The 18,003-nt window shown below is 31.4% G+C and overlaps 1 protein-coding gene across 1 annotated transcript; it reads right to left on the bottom strand.

Moving 5' to 3' along the window:
* Positions 1-1,026: 1,026 nt before the first annotated feature.
* On the bottom strand, positions 1,027-14,400 carry LOC126772784 (roundabout homolog 2-like). Its single transcript, XM_050493361.1, has 15 exons — positions 14,135-14,400; positions 8,244-8,436; positions 7,645-7,748; positions 6,962-7,115; positions 6,588-6,792; positions 6,299-6,482; positions 5,752-6,206; positions 5,378-5,660; positions 5,192-5,307; positions 3,737-3,948; positions 3,191-3,345; positions 2,985-3,113; positions 2,747-2,901; positions 2,181-2,612; positions 1,027-2,028 (listed from the first exon to the last, which is right to left on the bottom strand). Exons 1-15 carry the CDS (start codon positions 14,241-14,243, stop codon positions 1,999-2,001), a joined length of 2,916 nt encoding a protein of 971 aa, XP_050349318.1. The 5' UTR covers positions 14,244-14,400; the 3' UTR covers positions 1,027-1,998.
* Between the last annotated feature and the right edge of the window lie 3,603 nt (positions 14,401-18,003).

The following is an 18,003-nucleotide window of genomic DNA, read 5'->3' as shown; positions in this document are numbered from 1 at the left end:
GCAAACACTACTTTAATTATTCTGAAAAATAAGATATCTTTCTTTTAAATAAAATATAACTTATTGTATTACTTATAATACAAAGCGCTGTCAAAAAAATATCCGTTGTCCTCTCGTCTCAAGAGGGCCGCAGCGACTGATTTAAGAAACAACTTATATATTTTGGAAGTATGGGTGACACGCGACAGATGTTATTTTTTGCGAAAAAAAAATATAATAAACGTTAAAAGTTTTGTATTGTTAAAAAATAAAACGGAAGGGTTTAATACATAATCCCGAGAGGCCTCGATTATTATTTGTAAGTATAATTCATTTTCCAGTTTTTGTGTCAATAACTGATGTTTTTATTTTTTATTATTTAGCATTATGCGTATTGTAAAATTTAACAAATATAAATGTAAGAGGACATTTTTTCTAACTTCTTGACAGTTTTATTGTTATATTTGAACTGGATTTTAACGATAAAATAAAAATTATCGATTGGGCTGACATCCATTTTTGCTTTATACCTTCTTAATAGGTATATAATTATAACATTTTAATATATTGTATATATAAGGATTGCCTCGTTAGTGGCTTAATGTAAGACCGCAGATCCCAAAGTTCTGTGTTCAAACCAATAAAATGTTATTAAGTTTTTCTGTCGTAGACTCTCAATAGAAGCTCGGAGTCTAAAAGTTGAAAGTGTGTACATTCCCATGAATAGGAAATCACATAAAGTCGTTAGTCCTGGACCTGAACTCTTTCCGGTAGCGTTGGATTGCTGTCCCACCGGATTATGATAGTTAGAGAACAGAAAGTGCATATGTATTGGCGCACACACTTGTGCACCATAAAATTATGCTCTACGCAGTTGGTTAATCTCTCAATCAGGAGGATCATCATAATGTTTGAAATATTTTGTCATATTGTGTAAATTATAAATAATAAATATCAACTAAAGTGCGTATCAAATATAAAGGTAAATAAAATACATTATAATATAAAATTCCTATATTTCTATATTTTAAATAACACAACTGGCTCTGAAAATATTTGGATTGCAAAAAACAAATCGATTGATTAAAAGGGATCAGAAAAAAGTCAGTTTATACACAGTTAAAATTTTGAAATAGTGGAGCTCGATACACTTTATACAATACAATTATACAATAATTTCTAATACACGAATTTAATATAAATATCACAGTCAAAGATTATACAACTAAAGCACTAAATCTAAATGGCAGTGTATGTTAGGATACATTATAATACCCATGTGATAAAACGAATCTTGTCTTTAAACAGCATATGGACTTGATTAAATATTAAGAGAAATATTTATACGATAATATGAAAATGTGAAGCTAGTCTAAATACTGTGACTAGAATTAGGAATAAATTACGATATACAGTTATTACTATTTTGGTAGCTACATATTACAAGTGCTATTTTTATTCGTCTAATATTCTGATTAACTTCATTTAATCGTTATAATTTTAAGCACTACAAAAGTTTTTTCTATGACATAATATGTTTAGCAACCAAATAGTTTACCAAATGGTACCCCAGATATAATTTACGACATTTCACGAATGTTTATCAAAAATGTACTTTATAATACTGAGGAGTATCAAAGTCGATTTGCTTAATACAAAGACATTTAATTCTTAATTTATTTAGTATTCTATAAATTGAAATACACACTACACATATATAACTGCTAATAACATTGACAATACAGGTCTAACAGATTTAACTACACTCGTAAATCTTATGTAGAAATTACGTAACATTTGTTTTTATTTAAATACGTCAGTATTGCTAAATACCCTTTAGCTTCATAAGATTGCCGATTATTACAAGATCTTTTTTAACACTAACATACTATTATAAATAGATAGACATTTATCTAAAATTGTTAAACTCACTTGATCTAAGACCTATGGAATTGATGATATTGATTATTGCTTTGCGTTTCCTTTTAAATCGCTACTAATTGATTTAAATTAATTTAATTATTTAATCTGACTCTTGTTTTCGGGACTCTGTAAAAACAATTCAACATTAATATAGGAATAATTTATGTGTTCTATATTTAAAAGTTGTTTAATCATATAAGCTGTATATCAAAAAGTAAGTTAATTATCTATCAATGTAATAAAAGTAATTAATAAGAGTTTACAATTATATTGCTCACCTCATACGGCGGTGGGGGCAGTATGTCATTCAGATTTATTTGACAGCCCTGCTCGGACCGCGCCACATTCGAATGTCTACCTGACTGAATGGGAATTTTGAAACTATTCTCTCTCCCCAACCAATGCCATTGAGGGTAGTCATATTCTAAATCACTCGTCGGACAAACTTTACTTTTGTCCTGTCTACTCCTCGATCCCGATCTGTTTGTGTGACAAGACGCACAATCATCCTCAACCGTATTACAGTCAGTATGAATGTTCTCGTGTCTCAATTCCCTGTAATCCTTTGTAGATCTACTGGAAGTGCTATGGCAACAAGTGGAACATTCGCCATTGGAATATTGAATGCTACCGTTGCACGATCTTACTATGCTATTGTTGTGTGATCGTCTTTCGGGACAACTTCGTTCATCTCCGATGTCGGCATTGTCCTGTGAGAAAATTTATTTAATGCATAAATCACTTTATATCCATGTTTGAAATATGATAGTGTTATGCGCAAATCAAATATGTCTGCTTATCTAAGATCAACAAATAAATTCTCATAATGCTTATCTTGAAGTACCTTGAAATTGAGTTCAGTGTAAATAGCACTGGAGGCGTAAGGTTCCGGTGGTCCCCTTTTTATTCTGTCTACACTCGAAGCATCCAAACCTTGGATTGAATTCTGTGGCAGACAGTATTCTGGCTCGATATTCAAAATGTTAGGTGACTGGCCGCCTAAAAATATTTTTTTTTTAAATACATATGTGTAAGTCCAGTACCTTTAAAGTATAATATGCTTAAATAATTACTAATAATACCTTGTAAAAGACTTTGATGACATCCGCTAACATCTAACGCAGAATCAGGAGGGGCAAACACAGGACGATCTCTAAGCCAAATAGTGTCTTTATTCAATAGACACTGCTGGGCCGTTACAATAGATTGACCTACAATCGAGATCAACACTTCAATAACACTCATCTTAGAGAGGTTAACAAATTGATAAATGGTAGATATGACTTACCAGTTGACTTTTTTCTCTGTATATTATTGCGACGCTTTATGTAATAAATACTAACTATACCAATCACAATTACAGAGAATAAAGTTAGGGCCAACGCCAGCAACCATGTTTCTTGTAATAAGTGCGGAATAGTTCCATCATTTGGTGGTTCAGTCCTAGAAAGTTATATTTGTATTAAAATGCAGGATAGATTGATTAATTTTATTAAAATAAAATTATAGATCATTTAATGTGGTCTATGCGGTTCTTAATATATAATGTCAAAGGAAATTGTGATAAGACCAGGAACTTTTTCATTTGATGAATGTTATTTGATATCAGTGCCTTTGATTTGATATCATTCTCATGACCACTCATGTAAATCGTGGGTTAATCATATTAGAAAGTCATGATGTATATATCAAGTTTGCACTACTTTACTATTCAAACCAATCAACATAAAAACATCACGACATAAAAAAACGAAATAAGCATTTAAATAACTTGAGTTTAATTGTCAGTAAAATAATTATTATAATTCGTTGAGAGTCTTAATTAAATACTTACTGAACATAATGTCTCTGCGAGTGCGTTGGTATCATATGTATTTGTGCCGGCGCGCTGAAAGGGCCGTGACCTCTGCGAGTGACAGCGGCAGCGCGCGCGCTGTAGCGGCCGCCCGCGCGCAGAGAGCTAGCTGCTGCCGCGCGAGTACGTGCACCCAAAGACATCTGCCCCACAACGCGACCGTTGCTACCACCACCCACCCGTATTTCGATCTGATCGATAAACACCACTTATATTTTATGACGTATATATTCTATTCATTTATTAACTTTCATAATCAATAATTATTAAATCTCATAAGCTGAGTCTAGCGGTGCAGAGGCAATATTGCCAGCATCTTGGGTACAATACAACAGGACAATCTTTTAGACGGCGTGATTTTACTTTAAATTTGTAATAAGTATTTTGTTCTTTTTATTTTAATTTTGTATTTTATAAAAATGACTGTTTTTTAAAATTGTATATAAATACTTTCACAATCATATAAAAATACAATAATCTCAACCTAATCAAAATAGATCAAATTTGGCCCGGAAAGAATAAAATCATCAATATTTTTGACTTGACTGCCAGCGCCAGTCCTCGCTATTCCTCAGTTTGACCTAATTGATTGCGAGGACCACACACATCCGTACTTTGAAAACATATATTATAAACAATTTATATTTCATTAGCCCGACGGGTCAAATTTGACCCTCACTACTAAATACGTCGGATAATATTTGAATTGTTTCTTTAAACGTATTGTAACCACAATAAACAAAGTCAAATAGATAAGAAATTAAAATTGAATATGATTTTTTTTGGAAAATTATTGATATAAATCAATAATTACAGATTACGCCACTATTAAAATCATTTATGATAAAACCCCTATGCAATTGATAACTGATATTTCAATTAATAAATAAATGTTATGGATAAAATACAAAACTTTTTGTTTATCTCGATTCATTACTAAAATGATTGTATGGGGGGCACCCCTTCTACTATAATAAACAAGACAGCCGAGCCTATAAGATCTATTTAGCCTCATTATCCACACTCAAATTGTACTCGTAGAAAAAGAAGAAGTTAACTTGGTCAACCTCGATAGGATCACAAAACTTAGACAATTAGCAAAACAAATAGCTATTTATAGGACATGCAGTTTATATTATTAAATAATATATATAACTATAGTGTATGAACTTAGGGAACACTATTTATCCATCTACAATAATTCTTCGCTGTTTATCTTTGCTACAATATAAATGAATCATTTATTTTTTGTTTTTATCTCGTTACTTAATACAACAATTTAAATTACATTCATATACATGATAATTGTTGTTATATTTTAAACTGTATCAAAGATATACACAAGATACACACAAATAAATACTATTGTTTATTCATTAAAGGTAAAAATCCTTTGAAAATAAAACCCTATAACTTAAGAATTTATGAACTTACCAGGTATCCCGTTAGTTCCCCGTTCCATGTGCTCGCAGGTGGTGGTTCCCAACGTATCCATGCAGAGGTTGCGTTAATTACACCCGCTGTCACACTTTGGGGTGGAGCAGATGGCACTACAATAATAATTTACTTTAAATAACTATTGTTCTAAGCCATCATAGAACAAAGTGTAAAAGAACTTACAATCTTCATCAGTATTGCCCATCATCGAATTAGATGGCTTTCCCAGTAGCATTTTATAAAATGGCATAAGAAATATATCGTACTGCATATATGCTAACAGCCCAGATAAAACATAGCTCGATGAACCACTGTTATCAACAATTGTGAGGGAACCATTAGAGCACGATTCTATTTGTGTTGCGTTAAAAAGTATAATTTCCTCACTACTATTACGCCAATTCATAGATGTACCATTATACCAGATTTTAACACCTTCCAAATATTCATTATAATCTGTCAACACCTAAAATATATTTACAAGAAATTAGCGAATTCTATATTAATAAATAAATATCAAATGTTTAATTTATAACATTAATACAACTAGCACTCACGTCCCATACAACTTTTAGCGAAGTTGATGACAAAGTTTCCACCCTTCTTAGGACTAAAACATTTTGTTGCAAATACTTCCTCGCCTGAAGAAACTCGTATTCTGTCATACGAACCTCGTGATCGTAATTATTACCAAAGTTTTTGTCACTGGAATGTACTTTCAATGGATTATTGGTTTTCTTTAACACATTTAGATAAGCTTCTTGCATAACGCTGCCAGCCGCATTTACGGCTATACAGATAACCCTTCCGCCGTGTTCCACTTTCGCTCCATCCAGATACAATAAGCTCGAATTACTTCTGGTGCATTCGGGAAATAGAAGAGAATCTTCGGTACTTTCTAAAATCCAAAAAGTAGTAGGTGTTGGTAGACCTTTTGCTTCACAGGGAATTGACACCACATCGCCCTCCCATGCGGTCAAATTGGACGGTATCTGCGTGAAGTGCGGTAAAGCTGCAACAGATGGCCCGTATTAAAATAGCTCTAAACAGATATCAAAAATAAACATGCAATAAAATCAAACCGAATAATAAAATGGAACTCACAATATACAGTTAGAGATGCGCTGGTTATACTTGTGCCAGCATGGCTATCGGCTCGGCAGGAATAGATACCCGCATCGGATGCGGACACCTGTTCCAACCGTAATAGTCCCCGGATTATTGTTGCGTGTGAAGGCAACACACCATCTTCCTTTACCCATGTTATTTTTACACTTGTATCATAACTCTATAAATAAATTACAGCTTTTAATTTGGGCCTTATATAATGCGACATTTTTAAGCACTATTAATTATAAGTAATAGTTGTATTAAATTTATATTGACAAATTACCTGACAATTGAATTCAACGTTTTGACCAACTAACGCTGTAACGTTATTGGGTTTTATCACAAAGTGCGGTCTCCTCAAAACAATTAACGCGGCCGCTCTCGATTGCCTCTCCCCAGCAATGTTGGAAGCAACACATCGAAATAGTCCACTATCATTTGGTAGGGTTTCGAGTATTTTTAAACTACCCGTTTCCGTAACTGTCACTCTAAAATATTAATATTAATTGTCTAATTTTCAGTATTCGAAATTTAAAAATTAAATTCAAATTTTCTTAATTTACAAAAAAAAACATTCAATATTCTGTAATTTTTTAATATAGAAAAACAAGTATATTGCCCTTAATATCAGATAGTAGTCAAAGTTATTCCTATTACCTTCCGTTAACTTCAACGTCATAATTTTGACCATCTTTTGACCAATGCACTGATGGTTCTGGAACGCCTCGAGGAGGCACACATTCCAGCAATGCCGGTTCTCCAGCAGCCACTTGAACATCTCTTGGCTCAACTCTAAAGTCATCTCGCAAAACTAAAATAGTATAATAACATTTCAAACTTAATATTTAAAGAATAAAAATATACGTAAACATAAATTTTGCGTATTTTTAAAAATGTTTTACTATAAACAAGTACTTTCACTTTAAAATATTTTGCTACAGTAAATTAAAACTTATTTGTCCAATTTTGACATTTAATAGATATTTATATAAGATATTATATAAATATCCATAATATTATATATTAAAAGATAATTTAAATGACCTAAAATTAAGGTAAGGCCACCTGTGCCTTTGAGGAGGTAAGAAAACACATGTATTTTCTTATATAGTGTTTCCTTAACTACCGAGCATAAGATGGATTATATACACAAATTAATCACATGCATTATTAAATTTTTAATGATGCTTGCTCCTGCCTAAGCTCGCAGTCTTTGGATAAGATTCACGTTCACTACCCACGGGGATAATGTGGCCTCCTTTTAGTCAATGTTAGAATTAGTCAATGTAGTCTAATTTTATTGTTGGAACATTATCATAAAACTAAAAGTTTTCTCTTACCAGCGACATTTAATGAAGCGTTCTGGCTTACAGCCTCCCCAGCTATATTGCGAGCCACACACCAATAAATCCCCTCATCACTCTCTTTCTTCCCTCGATTTACCCTACGTTGATATAAGAAATTATTAGACTTGTCTAAAGTAATCCAAGAATATTTTTATTAGGTTGTTTTAATGAACATTGTATATCATAGAAAATGTCATTATTTTTTCCATATTAAGGGAAAGAAAAACAGTGATAAATAAAATATTATAATTATTATTATTAATAATTATTATTATCAGTAATAATTATAATATTAAACTTAACTATTCATTGTGACTATTCAAATGACAATATTTTTTTATTTTCTCCTTATAAGAATTTTATAAAATTTATAAATTATAAAATTACAAACTTAATCAAAAATATTATTTTTAAATTTTCAGTGAATATGGGTTCTCGACGACGTTTCGATGTTTTTGTCAATCTAACAATCTTATTAAAAAAAAACTGTTCACTATCATCGAAAAAAATATATAAGTTTTTGAAGTGTGAAGCTTTTAGTTGAAAAAAAGCCAATTTTGTATATAATGAATAAGAATGTTTTATTTACATACCTTAAAAATAGCAGACCATCCTCCAACAATACCCTGTGCCCATCTTCAGCTGGGGGCAAAGGAGATCCATCCTTGAACCACTGCACTGTGGGTTTCGGTCGACCTTCTACCACACATCTTAACGTTGCTGGCTCGCTGCGGCCAGAGACAGAATTCGAAGGATGTTCTTTGATTCGTGGAGCTCGATTTTGTGCTAAGAAATGTACATACATAAGTAATAGTCTGTGAATATCCCACTGCTGGACTACGGCCGACTCTCATTTTAAGGGTAAGTGAAAGCTTATTGATTATACAGTTTGACAATACATGCATGGAATAAATGCATACAGCAAATGTTGTGTCAATTATATAATAGTTATAACAATAGTTATATACATATGTATTCTTGATATACCTTAAGTAAATATCAACATACAAGTAAAAACTAATAAAACTATTTTTATTTATTATCTTACGAAATTGTATTTTTAACGGTTAAAATTACTAATCAATCTTCAAATAATTTAAAATATCGTCTCTGAACGCTGTCCGCTGTGAACGACACAATTCATATGCGAGTTTACCAATTATTTATGCAATCTCTTTTTTTTTCTTTATTTAATTTAGGGACTTTTGTCCTACACAGGCACGTCACTTCCATTGCCCCTTCTATATTTTGTAACATCACTTATTATTTATTGCTATTAGATAAAATTCCAGGAGCATCCTGGCAGATTCTGATAAAGGATCTGAAAGAATGCTCTGAACTAATCCAACATTGAACAAACATACTTTTAAATTATTAAATATATTTAAAACATCGTCGCTGAACGCTGTCCGCTGTGAACGACACCATTCATATGCGAGTTTACCAATTATTTATGCAATCTCTTACATCATTTAATAAATTCATATTATATGTAATAAAAGAAACAGATGAATTCCGCTGTTTTCTAATTAAGTCGTTAAAGAACTTTAAGCGCTTACAGTCATGACTTACGCTAATTAAATCATGAGAGGTGAAATTAACGTTTTTCTAAGTTTAAGTCTCACAGAACATAAATTAAAAAATTGTAAAACCAGACGGGTTTTTTTTCTAATAATCTATAAATATCAAGGAAATTAAATAAACAATAAACATAAATTGATGCATAAAGCGTGTCAAGGATGACTAGCACTCTTTTAATTTTATAGAGCATTAATATTTTTTCTATATAATACTTTTTGATACAGTCAATATATCTTATTTTTTATGCTTTTAAGAGCTCAGATTTTACGAGTAGATACAAAGCTAAAAAAGATATCTATTAATGTCTCAATGATCTTTGCCTCCGCATTGTCTGACCCGCTGCATTCAGATCGATACTCAGATAAACTGACACGCGGCATATTGTAATAATTTCTTATTAAGGCATATTACAATCTTACGACAAAATAACATTAGATCGTAATCTTAAGATCATGTTTCAAACGATTTAACACATGTATCTTTTTTATATTCTCATTTAGAATGATAAAATAGGCTTGGTATATAATATATAATATATATATATATGTAATAATGAAGCGGACGGGCAAAAGGTCCACTTGATGGTAAGCGGTCACCACCGCCCATAAACATTGGCACTGTAAGATATATTAATCATTCCTTACATTTCCAACGCGCTACCATACATAAAAGTTAATTGCTTACTTATAATACAATACGATGTCTGTTAGTAAAATGAAAACGTGCCAATATAGATGAATTAGACTGCCAAGACAACACGCGTGTTGGAAGTTGGACTTTTGTAAACAGCTTTATTTATTTTTTGACATCCCTTGCGGTCAAGCGCGGTAGTTGTCCTTTATTAATACTTGTCACTGTCGTGATAAGCGTACAATGTACGCATTATCTTGACGCGGCTGTCTTTTCGTACACAATGTAAAGTAGACAGGGTAAACAATGACGTCTGCTTGTTATGTCGCATGAACGAACGCCTTTTGACGTAACAAAAGTAAAATTTCGAATTAAAATCGTTTAATTTTTTTTTTTCAAATTAAATGTAATCAATAGAGATATAATAATAATTACAATTCATTACTAAATACTTATAGTAAAGCTAAAACCTGTACCTTTGTTAAAAAATGTCTTAATTCTGGATAAAATATTTTACTTACTTTCCTTGATGTTAAAGGAACGTACAAAATAAAAAAAACTATTTAAAAAAACTTTAACAACTAATAAATATAACGGCAGGTATACGCGAAAACGATATAAAAATATAAGTCTGTAACAACCCACGAAGTCTAATTAAGGCCGAAATTAAAAAACAAAGAGTCCATTGTTTCGTTAACGTAACACTTTTACAAAACTACATTTTGTTAATTGGCTTCAAGCTACTTTTAATTACTCAATGTATTGTACATTGGTAACAACGGTATAAAAGTTGGAAATTTGAACATGCAATTTTAATATTTACGAAAAATTAATAAGAACGTTAATCGTGTGTATATTTTGAGACATGATTATTATTATCAAAATGACAACTCATCATTAATTTATGTAGAGTCCTAATTGAAATTGATTACACGAGCTTAAATTGGAAATGTATTACTTTTTTATAGAAATCAATATTTTATATCAACTAGTTAATTATGTATTCGTTGCACTGTCTCTGTGTTTTCGGATAAAACACGCGCCACCTAAAGGGTATGTCGGTGGCACAGCTGTTCTGTACAAAGATTCAGCTTAATAAGATGAACGATGCGTGAACGCATAGAAAACGGACGCAAGCAAGCATTCATTTTTATATTTAAGATTTTAAACGTTTTATATTAAAGAATACTTATATTTTATTTTAATTGGGAGTTATGTTCATACAAATTTCTAATACGATAAATTTTACACGAGAAATATAAATAAGAAAAATTCAAATAAGCAATCGAATATATCATTATCGATAACTTAATTTAAAAGGTAAAATAAAATATGCACCTGAAAATAATTTTATGTGATCATTTATATATAATTAAGATACTTTAGAACCAATGATGAAAGGGCTACTTTAGAAGGTTTAGAACTTATTCCACTACGATGCTTCAAGCAGATCGATTTAAGGATATTTGTCAAATAAAAAAGTTATATCTACTCGAAGATAGATAAGATACTATACAAAGAAACTAGTTCACATGTGATCAAGTTGAAGATATGAAATTACAATAGCCACTAATAGAAATAAAATACAATATATGAATATTTTATTTATTTATACAATTAAAGTTAATTCGGTGTTAATAAAATGTTATTCTTCATAAACGATTACCTCTAATCATAGACACTGGCTTCGTAAGAGATATAAATTTATAGCATGTAATTGCGTGGCTTATTGGCAATTACTGGTTGTGGCTTATATAGATGAGCTTTAGCATTTTCTCATTTTGGGGAGAGGATTTTAAACATATTCGCTTGAATAACGCTTCCCAAAAATTAACATATCGCTTATAATTTAAACGCTATGCCAACAACAGGATCCATGTCCGATCTCTTGCCTATGAGACACGCTGTAGAATAACTTTTCGCTAAGACCTAAAGCCAAATAATAATACTATGTATAACTATGTTCGGAATTCATTTTCCGGCATTAATGGATCAAATGGCTAGCGGTGTGTTGATGTTGTAAGACGTGATTTTTATTATAATCAATGTTCAATCAAGAGACTTATTTTTCGTCAGTCAAACTCAAATTAATTTATGAAATAACAGAGCTCAACAATCTTAGCTTAGTTGCAGAATGAACGGATCTATGAATCAGAATTCATTCGGATAGATGCAGCATTTTTACTATGTTTTTGTTCTCTACCAAACTCAAGATATATAGAGAAGTTATCAGAGATATCATATGATATTTCATGTTTATACTACTTTGTATTTGCACAAAGCAAGACAACTTGTGAATTATGAATTGCCAGCTTTGTATCTTAGGACTTATTTTTAAAATACATATGATTTTTCTGTCGGCATATTATACCAAAAATAATTCTCATAAGATGTAGTTAAAGTTTGTTCACAAAAAAATAACTCTGGAATAAACGCCAGTCATATGCAAAAACATAATATACTTTATACACATTATATACTTCCATTAAGTAAACATTAAAATTAAATTATCATTATTATTAATTATGTAATCGGTAAAGTATTATGCTACAATAAAAAAATTGCTTGTGAATATTTAGCTTATTATTAACAGTGTTCACGTATATATATATATACCTACATATATTCCATGTGTTGTTTTTTTTTTTTTATTTCATGAGTAGATTCAGATAACCCCGGGAATTCTGATAGTTATATTGATTAAATCCCATTTTGAGCATCAGTGTTCCTATTAGATATTAACAGTATCTATTTTTACTATGGTCACACTGTCTAGTAAGATTAAAAGTAGAAACAATAAATGTATAGAGCATAAATAATATGAAACTCGTACATAAAGCGAAGTCTTAAGCTATTAACCGTTGAAATAAAATAGTATTGACTGGCAAGAGATAACTTTGACAGACGCATGGTTACGAAATACGAAAGCTTGTGATAACGATATAAAGTGCACCACCCATTAGGTTAGTGTTATCAACAAGACGACGATTGACGGGATTGACGCATCACAGACTATTTATTATTACACACAGATTATTTGCTTTTTTATTTTTGATTTGTAGAAAAGGCAAAAGTATGGCACCATAATGCCCAATATTCATAATTTACGAGTATTTTATTTATTTATTTGTAATAAATAAACGGATTGACAAATGATCCATCTGATGGTCACCATCACCCAAATACATTGAAGCTGTAAGAAATACTTAATACTACCGCTACCAACCTAAATAACTAAGCAACATAACTTATGTTTCTTGTGCCTGAAATTACACCGGCTTGCTCACCCTTCAATCCGAAATACTACTAAATAATGATATTTAGTTGTGGTATAAATAATCAGTGGGCGTTACCCAACCAGGAGGGTTTGCCCATAACCCTATTGCCAAGAAGAGTGAGTTAAGTAGTTTTTCATACAGTACTCTGTACGCTTTAACTAATGTCATTACGCTGCCCATTGTACGATCGATCTAAACTGTAATGATACTGGCAAAAATATAATTTTATAATCTTTATTTTACGTATACGTACGGTACGTATGGCAAAACGCAGCCAACCATTAAATTTTAATACTGCAATCTTATTTTTAACTGTATACTAAACCTGGAGCGCTTATAATTTAATAGAAATGAATCATAACCAACCACCAACCCGCATTGGAGCAGCGTGGTGGAATAAGCTCCAAACCTTCTCCTCAAAATGAGGAGAGGAGGCCTTTAGCCCAGCAGTGGGACATTCACAGGCTGTTTCGGTTTCGGTTTCGGAATCATAAAAAAATGTAATGAATATTTAAAATAAAATACATAAAATCTTAAAAAAAAAAACAGTTTGAAATATTTTTATAATATCACAGCTATTAAAATAACTTTCCCTTACGTTGAAACGATAAATTATTTTGTAAATTTGTATAATAAATATGTTAATATAGGTATCCAATATTTGGAAACAAATTAAATATGGTTTTATTACATAAGTAATAAATCAGTTACACGTACGGGCATCGTTAATTAAATCTAACACCTAATGGTTTTATTATAAGCGTTATAAAAGTTAAGCCATAAATAATTAAACGAAAGAGAGTCTTGTACTATACAAGACTTATAGGAATTATATTTACAAATATATAAATAAATATATGTGTTTAAAATTTAAATCGAAATTAAATAGAAAACGATATTTTTTTTTATATAAGACAAATAATATTAAAACACCTCTACATACATATCTTGTCATTTATGTCACTAATATTGAGTTTTATTTAAATTATATTTACCATTAGTTCCATTCAGTCCAATGAGTAATAAATGAACAAAAACTAAAAACACAAATTGGTTCCTCCCATTTATGGTGCTATCACACTCATTACCACCGGCATCCACCATACTGCCACCGAGTTACACCACTTCACTGCCAATTACATGTTTTAAAAAAAGTTCTAATTCACCGATATATTTTATATTGTATTTAAAATTTCATTTTTAAATTTCGAACGCGCGCCTAAAAAGTTTGGTATCAACACGCATAAGCATAGCGCGGGAACGTTCGATATAGTCTGTGACGCGACCGCTTGGCTTCGAGTCGTGTGTCGTACTATTACCTCCCTCCCTCATCTGTTTACTCTCTCCAAAATGGGGGGAACCAAAGGCGCCGTGCGCTGATCTAATGGGATATTACAACTGTTTGACCCATTGTAAATAAACTAAGAGTGCCATGAACTGTGATGCAACGTCATACATTAAAGAGATCGCTTAATTGTGGCGCTTCGATCTATAAATCACTATCACTCCTGCTTGATACCAAATGAAAGTTATATTTATGGCTGTTTGATTTTAATTAATGACGACTCTCTTATTTAATTTATATTTTAACTCGAATAATTAATAGTTATAGGTTCATAAGGAATTATTTTCATAACATAACATCTCAGTTCCCAAGGTTGGTGGCGCATTGGCGATGTAAGGGATGGTTAACATTTCTTACATTGCCAATGTCTGGGTATTTGTAACCACTTACCATCAGGTAGATCATTTGCTTGTCCGCCTAACTACAAAAAAAATGTACATTATGTACACATCAATTCAACATTGCCATAAATATAAAATGATATAAAAAATATTTCCCATATGTTTGTTGGAATAAGCTTACGTAAACAATTATTATTTGAACCACATTAATTATTTTTATTTTAAAAATACGCCCTATAATAAAATCAATTCAAAAGTGTGCCTTAACAAAACTTAATAATTACCTCAATGTATGCACTTAAATACGCCTCGATGTATTTGTATTAACATCTTATAACAAATCTTGCTGCGTACATAAAGATTTGTGCAGCGTTTTAGAAACTATTGACCCGGTAACAACCCCAAATATTTCGCTCGAGGTTAAACAAAAAATTTAAAAGACCATTCAAAAAAGGAAACGAAATAAAATACGGCTTATTTCATTCGACGTATTTGTCGAGTTAGCGCATGCGCACCGGGCGGGCGCCGACAAAGGCGCTCTGCTCAAATAAAAAACGTTCTAATTTCAAACCGGTCGCCCCTCTGCCGCACGCGCTCCTGCGCATCCCTTCGTCCATTATTATGCTGAAGAGGTCATTCACAGTTCGCACAATAGAAGCTATACATTGAACTGCTAATAGGCGAGGCTGGCCGCGTTCGAGCCCTTATTGGACTTTTTAATCATAAATTCTGTTTTGAGGGGTGCCATAAACCGCAGGGCTAATGCCTTAACTCCGAAGAAAGAACGTGAGAGATGCATTAACATCGTCCTGTAACAACTCCAGTAAATAAAAGAATACGCGGCCTTAAATTAACGCGTTCCTCGTATCTCATTCTGCTCCTTTGTAATTCTTAATATGGTAATGGACAAAACGAATTGAATATTATATATGGCTTAAACAACATTCCCCTAATGGCAGTAAAAATTCGCAAACATACTTTTAAATTTTTTGTCCCGCAACTAATGACTTAGTGCCGTGATAGCCGAAAACGCAAAAAATAGCGTATTTTCGTAAGTACAAGTAAAAGATTGATTTGATTGAGAATGTAAAAGATTTAGAAAATTATAAAAAAAAACAGTTTATATATTAATTTATTTATAATTACTTTTGCCTAATTTTTTTTTGCTCCATAAAAAATATGGAGACCAAAATTAATTTATACAAACATATAACCTCTTTAGTAAAATATTCTTCTTTTAACTAATTCAACTTAATTACCAATATTAATCCGGTGTTTTTAAATGTTTATATAATTGTATCTATAATTAAAATTTATTCAAAATTAAATTAATTTAAATAAACATACACGACATCAAAAGTCAATCAGTATGGGATAATTGAAATTTCTCATTTAATTTATTTCTACAAGTACTCGTACAAAACAAAGCTATCAACTGAAGTATAACGGAAGCAAAGGTACTATGGGGTCATTCAATTTACATTTTAAAGGCATCCCGGCCCAGGACAGCGGAGATTAAAAGATAATTGCCTTAAGCCGTATTCATATTTAACACAAAAAGATTGACATGCGTAATGTTTCCTATCGATTGATTATAAATTCTTACTCAAGTTTCATATAAGCCTTCTACTATCATTGAGAATTTTTTTATAATACCAAGAGAATTTTATTAATCGTTGATATGTAAATCGCTTAAACCGATATTATAATTACGAACAGCAAAGGTTTTAATTAGTACATAATGTTTAACATTATCTTATCCTTACGGGACTGGTAATAAGTATACTGAATTAATTTAAAGTTTCTACATTTAAGCGATAAGGTCAATATTCTTAATTGAAAGATTAAGTTTTAAGCTTTCTTGAAGAAATTAAAGAGAAGTAAAACAGTGCAGTCGTAAAATTTAAAGAATAATTATATTAGCGAAGCTGTCTCTTTAAGGAATATTTATATTTGCACTAAAATTAACAAGTTTTTCGTATTATTGTTCAGTTCAGGACCGGAATTAAAAGAAGGCAACGTGAAGCCTAAGTAAGAGGATACTGCACAATATGAGTTATTAATTTTTTTTACATAAAAATACCCTTTTCGTTTTACATAAAAAACTGAATTTCATCTCGTTATATTTTTATATTATGTATTAACTGGTACTATTTTTGTTTTAAGAACAAAACATTGTAAAATTATTTTTATTGTAACACAATTTGTACTGCTAAGCTTATTCAGGGCCACCATTTTTCGATTCCCAAATATATACCACACCATTGTACATATGCCATTAACCATTAGATACACCATTTGCCAGTCCGTTTACTCATTATAAATAAAAAGGAATATTTGAATCTTAAAATACTTTTAAAGAAGAACTAAGAACATTTTAATTTTGCTGAATTTATTTCATAAAAAAGTAACATTCCGTAAATGACATACTGTTGGATAATGGCATCCTTTCCTAAGGGGAAGGGTTGCTCCACAGAGAGTTGTTGGGTATATATGTAGCAGAATTTCATCCAATACGTGTAGGTTTCCTTACGTTTTCCTTTACATTCGGGTACAATATGAATTATAAGCACAGATTAAGTAAATAAAAAAACTCAAGTGTTTTGTTTAGACCCGCTACTTGTTCTATCCCAGGACCACCTCGGTTGGTCTTCATCATTTCATGTAAACATTTGAAATTTTTTCACGGCCTATATCGTTTTCTACTGACGTTTTATATTTCAAATTCCACAGATACAAAAGTACACTCAATCAGTCAACGCGGTAAATCGTAAATGTACAAACGAACTGATTTATAGCATGAAATAGTGCAGGAAATAAATTCAGTATTTGTAATCAGTGTGGAAACCAGAAGTCACAAGGATGTGCCACTTGATACGTGCCTGCAATCTCAATGAGAACCGACCACTAAAGTTTGGCCTATAACGGAGAGTCCTTTATATGAATAAACTTCAAGAATAGTAGCGAAAGCCCTCGTTACACTGGTATGCCACAATTTTATTGTCTACCAGAAAATCCATAAAACGTACTGACCATAGAATATTTAAGACATGCCGCAAGTATCAAATAAACACTGTTATCTCTATGATCGACACCTAAAAAATACCAGTAAAGTTACTTTTATTGCGTTTGATGAGTTAAGAAATTTAATTTTTACGTAATAATGCTCTTTGGATTA

The sequence above is a fragment of the Nymphalis io genome, chromosome 13 (assembly GCF_905147045.1).
Source record: "Nymphalis io chromosome 13, ilAglIoxx1.1, whole genome shotgun sequence".
Taxonomy (NCBI): Eukaryota; Metazoa; Arthropoda; class Insecta; order Lepidoptera; family Nymphalidae; genus Nymphalis; species Nymphalis io.
This window is presented reverse-complemented; position numbering and strand designations above follow the sequence as displayed.